This window comes from Auxenochlorella protothecoides (assembly GCF_000733215.1).
Source record: "Auxenochlorella protothecoides strain 0710 unplaced genomic scaffold scaffold111, whole genome shotgun sequence".
Taxonomy (NCBI): Eukaryota; Viridiplantae; Chlorophyta; class Trebouxiophyceae; order Chlorellales; family Chlorellaceae; genus Auxenochlorella; species Auxenochlorella protothecoides.
In genome coordinates, this window is record NW_011934289.1 from 264,500 (window position 1) to 275,558 (window position 11,059).

The 11,059-nt window shown below is 71.4% G+C and overlaps 2 protein-coding genes across 2 annotated transcripts in view; both read left to right on the forward strand.

Moving 5' to 3' along the window:
• Positions 1-1,438, forward strand: part of F751_0779 (hypothetical protein) — a gene marked incomplete at both ends in the record, with an annotated part of 2,867 nt that extends 1,429 nt beyond the window's left edge. The window contains 2 exons of the mRNA XM_011401493.1: positions 7-994; positions 1,242-1,438. Of these exons, the coding sequence (XP_011399795.1) occupies positions 7-994; positions 1,242-1,438 (1,185 nt within the window). The remainder of the gene's footprint in view (positions 1-6; positions 995-1,241) is intronic.
• Positions 1,439-6,648: 5,210 nt separating this feature from the next.
• Positions 6,649-7,525, forward strand: F751_0780 (hypothetical protein; the record flags this gene model as incomplete). The annotated part of the gene is made up of 4 exons (XM_011401494.1): positions 6,649-6,711; positions 6,831-7,003; positions 7,227-7,282; positions 7,509-7,525. 4 exons carry the CDS (start codon positions 6,649-6,651, stop codon positions 7,523-7,525), a joined length of 309 nt encoding a protein of 102 aa, XP_011399796.1.
• Positions 7,526-11,059: the final 3,534 nt, after the last annotated feature.

Consider the following 11,059-nt stretch of genomic DNA (forward strand, 5'->3'; position numbering starts at 1 on the left):
GCCCAGTTCCTGTCCAAGGCCTCCGGCAGCGTCTCCGGCACGGCCGCCGACCTGCTCACCCCCGCGCGCATGGTCATCTTCGGCACGCTGCTGACCACCATCAACAAGCCCATGTTTGCGGCCTCGGGCGCGGTGTACGCCGGCTTCGGCGCCTCGGCCTGCCTCTACTGGATCACCTTTGGCAAGATCTTCGACCGCGTGAGCAAGGGCATCCGCGAGGCGCCCAGCAAGGCCCTCATCGGCGAGCTGGCCGCCGCCTCGGGCGACTCCCCCGCCGCCGCCTTCTCCCTGCGCCAGTCCATGGCCACATTTGGCGCGCTGGTGGGCGCCGCCTCCGCCGCCGCCGCCTACAAGCTGAGCGGGCAAAACTACGTGGCCACCTTTGCGCTGGCCGCACTGCCCGCCACCCTGGCCCTGGTCCTGGTGTCCGCCGCCTTCCGCGGCGTGGTGGTGGGACCGGCGCGCGACGCCGCTGGGCCACGCGCGGATGCGACCGCCGCAGCCTCCGCCGGTGACGGCCCGCGCCTGGGCCTGGTGGGCAAGGCACGCGCGCTGCTGGGTGCCTTCCAGCCCGCCTACTGGCAGGCGCTGGCCGTAGTGGGCATCCTCTACTTTGCGCGCTTCGATGCCAGTTTCGTCACGCTCCGCGCCAAAACGGTCATGGACCGCGCCTCGCTGCCGGCCCTCACCTCCATCATGATGGTGACCCAGGCCGCGCTGGCCACGCCCGCCGGCCTGCGCGCCAAGCGCTCCGTCGCCGCGCGCAACGCCGTGGTTGTGCTGGGCATCTTTGCTCTCATCGGGGCCAACGCGGCCTTCGCGCTCCTCCCCTCCACGCCGGGCATGATGCTGGGCGCGCTGCTCATCGGCGTGCACATGGCCATGACCCACGGCGTCACCATCGGCATGCTGTCCACCTACATCCCCTCGGCCACCATCCCGGGGCTGGGCAAGGTGGCGGGGACGGCCTGGTCCTTCACCGACATGCTCCTGGGTGGGTGTGGTATGGAGGGGGAGACTAAGGGGCGGGGGGGGGGGCGATGGGAGGTGCTGCTGAAAGGGAATGAAGGGGCCTTTGGAAGCCAGGGGGAATGGGGCATGCAGTTTGGGGGCAGCGGCTGGAGGGCCCCCAGGGAGCCACCCCAGGTGGGGCCTCCCTCACTGCAGCCCGAGCTGGGCAGCTCAGCCCCGACCCCTGGCTGACCCAGCCACATCTCCCACCCACCCATCCCCACACCCAGGCGTGGTGCTGGCCTACAGCAACTCGCTGGCGGGGCGGCTCGCCGACATCAGCACCCAGCGCGGCATGGGAAACGTCGGCTGCTTTTATGGCGGCGCCACGGCCTGCGTCCTTGCCATCGCGGCCCTCCTCCTCTTCTCCACCTTTGGCTCCCTGGGACGGGAAGACCTGGTACCCAGCAAGCCCAAGCGGGCCTGAAGGTCCCGGATGCTTTGACACACACGCCCCACTGCTCCTACCTTGGCTGGCCCCGCCCCGGCCCGCCCTGACTGCAGCATGACCGGCGCGGCCCCTTGAGCCGTTGACACGCTGCCCTTGATGAATTCGTTGAACAATAAAGGCATATGATCACTAGGGGGCAGTCGATCAGGTCCATGGCGCGCATTGCTGTGACGGTGAGGGGCACCTGATAGGAATGGGGCGGTGTGCTCGGGGGCGCTCCGTGAGGATCTCGCGGTCCGGACTGACGGAGCCACAGTCGACAGGGCCAGTGAGAGGCATGATCACGTCCGATCTGAGGCCGCTCCAGCCCATAATCGCCCTAAGGAATTCCATCGAGAATCATGGCGGACGTTGGGCAGGAGGCGGAGGCACTGACAGTCGTCTTGACACGACTGGCCTCCACCCCGGACGAGGCCCTCGAGAAGGTGAGAGGAGAGCAGGGCAGGGCGCATGCGGCGCTGGATGGATGCAGCAGACTCAGTCTATTCCACATCCCCAATCAATAGGCCCTGTGCCCGCGCGCATGTAAAGTTTGCTGGGGTGGTCCCACCACATCCTCAACGAGTAGCACCTCTTCCTGCACCCATTCCTGCAGCTCCTCGTCAGGTTGCTTCCCGTCGTGATCAAAAAGCTCTCCTTGGGAGATCCCACCGTACAGAAGCGGGTGCTTGCCATCCTCTCACATGTCAACAAGGCAGGCAGGGGTGGTGGCGCAAGTTCGCTTGGAGCACTGCCATGCATGATCGGCCCTGGTTGGGGGGATGCCCAGGGGTCAGCCCGTCGCTCACTTTAGGATCTCTTGGTCACATGCAAAGCGCTCCACGAGGCTGCCCTCGCGTTGGCAACCCCAGCCTCCACCCGACCCCTGCCCTGCACGTCCACAGCGCATCCAGCCCCTCCCCACGCTGCGCCTGCCACTCGCTGAGCTGGCGGGGGTGTACACATCCCCCACCGCGGGCCCCATGTCCCGCAACTTTGCAGCAGTGTACCTGGAGAGGGCGGGTGCCCGGGCGACCCCGGCCGACGTCGCGGACGTGGTGAGTGGGGGGGGGCGCAGGTCTGGTGGAAGGGCATGGGCCCGGGCTGCTCGGGCACAACACACGTGGGTGTACCTTGCGATGGCTGTGCATCCGTGTGCAGTAAATGGTGCACCGCGCGCAATGTCTGGGTGGCTGTCGCAGGAGTGACAACCCCATTCACAGCGGGTTTGCCATTGTGTATGGTTCACCAGCTGATACTGGGATGGATGGCCAACAATGTACTTTGCCCCCTCCACCCTGCCCGCAGCTGGAGACCCTGATCCCAGGGCTGGCTCGCAGACAGGAGGCGCACCAGAGCATGTTTCTGAAACTGATCCTCTGGGGGCTCCCACACTTTGACAAGGTGATCTCGAGGTGGCTGCACTGTCCGGCTGCGTGCAGGGCATGACTCGGATCATGCTCATGCCTCCTCAGGCATGGGCAAGAAGATTGCTGCCTACACAATCGGAAAGTCTGCACCCATACCCCTTGCCATTACATTCTCCTTCTGCTCGTCACAACAGAGGTACGCGAGCCCTGGCGGAGAGGAAGGCCCGCCCCCGGTCCTGGCCGACGCCTCCGACCGCGCCTTCTTCCTCTCCTTTGCCTGCCAGCTGCTGACGTACCAGCCGCCCCCCGCCAGCGCCGCACCCGCCGACCCGGCCCGGTCCGTCCCCGGCACCTCTGCCGCGCTGGCCGCGCTGCTGAACGGCGCCGAGGCGCTGACCGCCGGGCCGGGCGCGCTGGCCGCCGCCAAGCGCGGCTCGCTGGGCGCCTGCGCGGCCTGGTGCCGCGACCCGCGCGACTTGCTCCTGCCCTGCACGCTGGCCTGCGCAGAGCCGGACGACGCGGTGGCGGAGCGGGGCCAGGCCACGCTGCGCACGCTGGGCGACCTGTCGGCTGTTGTGGAGGAGGAGGGTGTCGTCAAGGTGCTGATGGAGTCCGGGCTGGGGACGGAGCCTGTCGAGGGCGCTGCGGCGGCGGCGCCGGGGCCAGACGCGCCGTCGCTCGCAAGCGCCGCCGGGGCGTCGGCGGCGGGCGCCGCCGCGACATCCCACCCCCTCCAGAGCCTGCTGCACCCTGTGCCGCCCGCCCCGCCCGCCGCGCTGCTGCGCGCGCTGGGCCTGCTGACGCGCAGCGCGGCGGCCGCGGCCGACGTGCCACGCGCGCTGGCCCTGGTCCGCGTAGCGCTGGCCTCGCCGCAGCGCCGGCTGCGCACCGCAGGCGCTGAGTTTGCGGCCTGGGTCTTCTGCCACGCAGCCCTGGCCGACCTGGCCCCCGCCGCGGACCCAGCCCTGGCGGCCTGTCTGGCGCTGGTCCTGGACGGGGCTGGGGAGACGGCCGGCGCCGCCGACGCGGGCACGCGCGGCGCGGCCCTGCGCGCGGTGGGCACGCTTGCGCAGCGTGTGCCGGCCTGCCTGGCGGGGCGCGTGGACGTCGCAGCTGCGCTGTTCGAGGCGCTGGCCCGCGAGCCTGCGGGCACGCGCGCGCTGCTGCAGGAGACGCTGGCGGGTGCTTCGCAGGCCTTCGCCGGGGCGCAAGCGGACGCCGGGGCGCGGGCGCAGGTGTTGGCCGTGCTGGCGGCGCACATCCGCTCGCCGCAGGAGGCGGCGCGCGCCACCGCGCTGCAGTGGGCGGCCAAGGTGTTCCCGGGGGAGGACGTGGAGGCGCGCTACCTGGCCGTCGTCGCAGCGGGGGATGTGCGGGGGGCCGTGGCGGCGGCCGCGGTGGACTCGCTGACCCCCGTGCCGGGGACGCGGGAGGAGCGCGGGCTGCCGCGCTTCCTGGACATGCTGGGCTGCCTGCTGCGCCACCACCCCGCCCTGGGGCGGGTCGGCGCCGTCGGCGCCGACTCGGGCCTCTCCCTCAAGGTGTGTTTCGGGGGGGATGGGGGCCTGGGGGTCCTAGAAGGATGCCGCAATGGGCCGCCACAGAATGATCGGGGTGGCAAGCGCTGGGAGGGGGTCCAGTATCGAGTGCAGAGGGTGGGGGTAGCGAGTATGAAGCTTGCGGGGACAGTGGGCCTGCACCAGGCTCCCCACCCGCCCGGCGCCTGGCATCTGGTGCAGGGCGGCGTGCATCGGCATTCCCACCCTCACAGTAACCCATCCCCCTCGCAGCCGCCTCCCCACCCCTCCTCCAAAGTCCCTGGCGGCGGCCGTGCGTTTCCTGGAGCGGTTGCGGAGATCGGAGATCGAGCGCATGGAGGCCGCCCTCCCGCCCGCCGCCCTTGCCTCCTACGCCGCCCTGCTGGCCCCCGGCCTGGGCCCCAACGCCCCCACTGCCCTGCAGGCCGGCGCCCTCCGCGCCCTGCTGGGCGCGCTAGGCGCAGGGGCCGTGGGACGGCGGCCGGCGGTGGACGAGGCCACCGCCACCGCCCTGGGCCCCCGCGCCGCCGCGCTGACCGCGCATGCCAACGCGCCCGTGCGCGGCCTGGCGGCGCGCGTCGCCGGTCGCCTGCACGCTGCGCTGCCGGGGTCTGTTCGGGACGCGTGGCGGCGCTGCTTGGAGCAGGCCGCGGCCGGCAAGCGCGTGGGCGTGGAGGAGGCGCTGGGCGCCGCGGCCGCGCTGGGGCTGGTGGCCGCGCGAGGCGTGCTCGAGGGTGAGCGCACTTGGTGGGGGGAGCGCGGGGGGGCCGTGCGCGCCGGGGGGTTGTCGCTGGGCGATGAAGAGGCGGCAAGGGATCGGGGTTTTGCCCCGTGTCCGCTCGAGGATGACACGCCACCAGAGCTAACAATCCCGCTCCTAAACCCCTGGCCATCTGTGCACAGGACAAGAACCACCTCCAGAAGGTTGGGTGGCCGCCCTCGCAAGCTGCGTGACGACTGGCGTTGTAGACCCCGAGGTCCGCCTGACCGCGGCGCAGTCCCTGGCCTTCCTGGCCGCGGCTGCGCGGGAGGCCGGGGGTGGTGTGGCGGGCGAACAAACCCCCCTCGCCGGCATCGACTGGAGCGAGGTCGTCGCAGCTATCGTGCCCCTGCTGGAGCCCAGCTGCTCCCAAATTGCAAGTGGAGGCCCTGGAGGTTGCGTTTGTTGTCCTCGGGCGGGAATGAGGGTGGCTGCAATGCATCAAAGTCCGATCCTCTCAGCCTGACCCATCGGCCATGCCATCCCATTCCCCCTCTGTCAATCCCAGCATGCTGAAGGCTCCGAGCTGCCCCCGCTTTCCTCCCGCAGGTGCAGCAGGGTGCCGTGGGCGCGCTTGGCACGCTGGCCTGGGCCGTGCCCGAGGCCGGCATTCTGGAAAGCGTGGCCGAGGCGCTGCTCGGGCTGCATGGCCGCCGCGGCGAGGCGCTGCTCTTCCCCACGGGGGAGGCCCTGTGCCTCGTGTTTGGAGGTGGGCCGGGCGCAGAGCGCGTGCAAGGCTGGGAGAGGGGGTCTCAGCTGGCTTCAAATGAGACGGATACCCTAACATCATGGCATGGCGACGTCCTGAGTCAAAGGAGCAGGCATCCGCGTCCCCGCCGCGCATGCTCCCATCTCCTCACTGTGATGATTGCATCAGCACACAGTGCAAACTTCACCCCCACACAACCACTAAACTGCAACGCACCCACAAAACACAGGCACGCGTCTCCAGCTGCATCACCTGCTGGACATAGAGTACCTCGGCCTGGCGAGCCTGGATGGCCCCAGGGGCGGCACGCCCGGCGGTGCTGCTCCAGTATCAACCGAGCGCCAGGCCGTGCAGGCCAAGATCCTGGAGGCGGTGGTCGGCCGCTTCCCGGACAGTGCCAAGGCCGAGCAGCGCGCCGCGGGCGCGGCCTGGCTGACCGCGCTGCTGCAGCACGTGGGCCCCTCCCCATTGATCCTGGCGCGCCTGTCTGCCATCCAGGAAGCCCTCATCCCGGTGCGTGTTGGGAAGGAGGTGCAAGGGGAGGGAATCGGGAAGCCTGAGGGCAGGGGAGGGGGGACCTTGTGTGTTTGTGGGGGGGTGCGGGGGACGAGATTTTCTGGCTTGGACAGGAGGGGCAGGGGCGCATATGGGGTCTGGGAAGACCCTGGGGGAGGGCGTGCACTGGACAAAGGTCATGCCCGGTTTGAGGGCAGGACGCGCGTCCTGGCCCCCTCCAAAACCTCTCAAGGACACCCCCCTCTGCGTGCAGATGTTGGGGGAGGACTCGGAGCTCGTCCAGGAGCTGGCGAGCCGGGGCCTGATCGAGACGCATGGTCTGGCCAGCGGGGCGACGCGGGAGGAGCTGGTCAAGCGACTCATCGTGGCACTGTCGGGTGATCACTTGGGGAGGTGTCCTTGGCACAGCCTCGTTGGCTAGCTGACCTAGATGTCTTACAGCAGCCGCGGTCGCCTGTTCTCCTCTGACCCAGCATCTTCACCCGCCGTACGACAGGCAACACGCACAAGCGCCCCGCGGCCAGCCTGTCTGGCGCGACGGACGCCGCCAACGGCACGGGGACGGCTGTGGCGGGGGGTGCCGGCGGGGCAGGCACGAAGTCAGGGGCCTTGCTGGTTTACCGCGAGCTGGCCAGCATGGCGGCCGCCCTGTCCGAGCCGGAGCTTCTGGTGTGTGCCCCTGAATTATATGGTTTTTTTGGGGGGGGGGTATGGAAAGGGAGGGAGCGATGTGGCAGGGCCCAGGGCGCCGGCGAGGTCGGCGGTGGGATTGCCTGAAGGGTGTGGCGCCAAAGGCGTTCAGGACAGCAGAATCGCAGGGCTGCATGCCCCGCCGCTCTCACTCGACGGGGCACGCCCACGGCTGTTTCCCACCTCTCACCCCCCGCCGCAGTATCACTTCATGGAGCTGGCCCTGCAGACCAGTGCCACGACGAGCGGCCCCGGCAGGTGCGGCGGCTTCCACGCTTGGGTGCATGCCTCACGGGCGGCTTGCGCGCCGCTGATCCCACTCTTCACAGACCACTGGACACGCACGGCGGGCCCGGCCCAGTCCGCAGCCGCCCCACGTGGTGCCCACCAGCACACCGGAGCATGCACACGCATACGCGCCCATCTCCCCGCCCCTCACCCCGCCTCGCTCCGTCCAGGACGCCCCATGCTCACCCCCCTGCAGGCCCACGCCGACGGTGACCCAGGCGTCTTTGAACGCCAGCCTGCCTCGCATCCTGCCCCGCCTGTTCCGCCACCGCTTCGACCCCAACCCCAAAGTCCAGGCCGCCATGTCCCGCGTCTGGCTCCTGCTGGTGGATGACGGGGCGGCGCTTCTGGACGCGCAGCTGGGCCCCCTGCTGGACGCCCTGCTGGCGGACATGGGGCAGCCAGCCTGGCGCGTACGCGAGTCGGCCGCCCTGGCCGCTGCCGAGCTGGCGCGCGGCAGGGGCTGGGGGGACCTGGCGCCGCGCTACCAGCCGCTCTGGAACATGGGCTTGAGGTAGGCGGGGCCGTGGGGGCACGCTCGCGTGGGAGGAGGCCAGGATCCCGCATGCCTAGGCTGCGCAGGCAGAGGGGGGTCCGAGGGCGCCTGTGACGACAGCAAGCCGGCGGGCGTGAGGCACTTGGCATCTGCACAGCGTCCCTGCGGCACATGGGGAAACAAGGCCGCGCGAGCTGGCAGTGGTGCCGTCTCGTGCGCCTAAGGTGTAACATCCCCACTGGGTGTTGAGCGCTGCGCCGCACTGCGTCGTCGTCACGGGTCCCCCCCCCCACCCCCCTTGCCCGCAACCACCAGCTCCCTCTTCCCTCTGATCAGGGTGCTGGATGACGTGAAGGAAAGCGTGAGGGCCGCTGGGTTGGCCCTGGTGAGGACGCTGCGCGGCTTCGCGCTGCGCGCTACGGGCACGGAGGGCGGCGCGGATTTGACCCAGGGCGCCGCTGTCGCCGCCGTCCTGCTCCCCATCCTCCTGCAAGGTGGTGGGGGTTGACGAGCCAGGGTTCGTGCTGTTTGAGTGGGAGGAGCGCGGTTGCGTGGCGGCTGGGCCAAGCCTGTGCTCGCCTCCCCCCCCCCTCTGCACTCGACAATCCCCCCACCCACGAGGCAAGGCCGAGGCAGCCCCGGAGCAGAGCTCAACCCCTTGCACCAAAACCCCTCCTGCCACCCCTGCCCACCCAAGAATACACACCCACAGGTCTGGCATCCTCTGCCGCCGAGGTGCGGGCGGTGTGCCTGGAGTGCCTGACCACCGTCTGCCGCCAGGCGCCCCCGGCCCTGCTGCGGCAGCACGTCGCCACCTTGGTGCCTCCCCTGCTGGAGGCCCTCAGGTGCGCAAGGTCGGCGGGAAAGGGCTGTGGGCCTGCGAGGCGGCGTGCGGCGGACGCGTGCCTGCCAGGCCGCGTGCCGCCGCTGTCGGTGCATGTTCCGACTGGAGCGCCCCTCGCGCCCAGCGCCGGGGCCGGGGGGGGGCTGGCGGCGGGGAACTCGCGCGATGGGTGCGCACCCAGGCCGAGGTTCAGACACCCTCCCAGCACCCCCACTTCGACCCTCACTCCGCCCCTGCCAGTGGGCTGGAGGACTCGCGGCTCAACTTTGTGGAGCAGCACGCCGCCGGCCTGGGCCTGGACACAGACCGGCTGGACGGCGCGCGGGCCTCGGCCGCCCAGTCCGGGCCCGTCGGAGACACGCTCGACGCGTGCTCCAGGCGAGTGGGCCAGGGTGTGTGGGAGGGGGTGGGCGGGAACCCATCATTCGAGCTGGATGAGGGGCCCTGGGCGGGGGCGGGGGCACCGCGCTGCTGGGTGGCCCAGCTGGGAAGGGATCTGGGGGGACCGACACGCCTACCTGCAGGCTCAGCCCCCAAACATCTGCTGGCCCCTCCTCGGTCCGAGCACGCGCATCTCAAACCACCCCGTCGCCCTCAAAACCACTCACGCACAGGGTGCTGGACGAGGCCTCGCTGGCCGCGCTGGCGCCGGGCCTGGCGTCGGTGGTGAGGCGGGGGGTGGGCGTGGCGACGCGCGCGGGCGCCGGCGCCTTCATCGCGCGGACCGCGCGCCGCCTGGGTGGCGGCTGCGCCCCGGCGGTGGCGCCCCTGCTAGGCCCGCTGGTGGCTGCGGCCCTGGCCGAGCCCAGCGCCGAGGTGCGTCGCGGCCTGGCCTCAGCGGCCGCCGCGCTGGCGCGGCACGGCGCCGGGCCCCAGCGCACGCAGCGCGCGCTGGCGGTGCTGCTGGACGCCGCGCGCGGCGAGGACGGGCGCGTGCTGGCGGCGGGCCAGGTGCTCCTGCGCTTCGCGTCGGAGGCCCAGGAGAAGGTGGCCGGGGTCATGGCCGACGTTGCCCCCCTGGCCTACCTGCTCAAGGTCGGGATTTGGGATGGGTGGTCTGTACTGGAGGGGTGGAAAGGGGGGAATTCTGCCCGGGCTAGGGCCGCTGGCATGCCGCGGCCACCGCTCCTGTGTCTCTGGAGCCACGAGTAGGGCGCGCTGAGGTCTGGCAGGATCTGGCCCCTCCTGAGCCGCACCGTGGGCGGGTAGCTGTCGCGCCAAGACCCCTCCCACCACATCAAAACATAACTCCTGCGTGCAGTTCTCCGGCGAAGCCGAGGCGGCGGCAGTCTGGGAGCGGGTGTGGGAGGAGAGCACCGCCTCGGTGGGTAGCGGCGTGCGCCTGCTGGCCGCGGAGATCTGCCGGGAGGCTGATGCCGCGCTGGCGGGCGCGAGCTGGGGCGCCAAGCGTGCGGGCGCCGCCGCGCTGGCCGCCGCGGCCGCCGCGGCGCCGGAGGCGGTGGCACCCCACGCCGGGGTCGCGCTGGCGGCCCTGCTGGAGGTGAGCGGGTGGGGTGGGTGTGCTGGGGGTTGGCAGTGGAGGCCTGCCAGGTGGATGCGGCAGGGGGAAGGGGGGAGAGGGGGGGCCAGGCGGGTGGGATCGGGACCAAGAAAGCATGGAGGCGGCTGGAGAGGGTCCATATTCGGCGAGTCGTGGCATGGCAGGGGCGGGAGGACTCCTCGCTCCAGGACCTTCTGACCCCCCACCTGCCCCCCACCCCAACCCCGCCCCCACCCTCGCCCCCACCCTCGCCCCCACCCTCGCCCCCACCCTCGCGCCCACCCTCGCGCCCACCCTCTCCCCTCGCACACACGCAGCAACTACCTGGCCGGCTCTGGGACGGCAAGGAGGCCCTGCTGGGGGCCGTGCCGCCGCTGCTCTGCGCCGCGACGCTGGACGTCTCAGGCGGCGGGGGGGGCGACGTCTGGGCCACGGCAGTCGCGGCGCTGCTCGCCGCCGCCGAGAGGCCGCGGGCCGCCTACCACGCCGCGGCGCTGCGTGCCCTGGCCCGAGTGCTGGAGGAAAACGCGGCCGCACCGGCGGGGGACGCGGCGCAGGCGCGCGACGTGCACGCTGCGCTGCTGGATTTGGCGGGCCGCAGGGTGGCGCGGGGCGGGGCGGAGGGGGCCGGCGGCGGCGAGGCGGCGGGGCCCGCCCCGGCGCCAGAGGTGAGCCGATGGGGTCGCGCGGGGGAGGGGGGTGGCGGGGCGGGGGGGAGGCGAGGGAGGGTAGAGCGGGCAGAGCTAGAGGCCCAGATGCGGCTGGCCCAGGGCATCGGACCGAGCGCAGGACCGTCGAGAGGGAGGACGGGCGAGGCTTGCACGCAACTGGCGCCATCGACCGCCGGCTTCGCTGGTGCTCGCGGGATGGGAAGCTTCCCTGGGGGAGCATGACTGGGACGCAGTT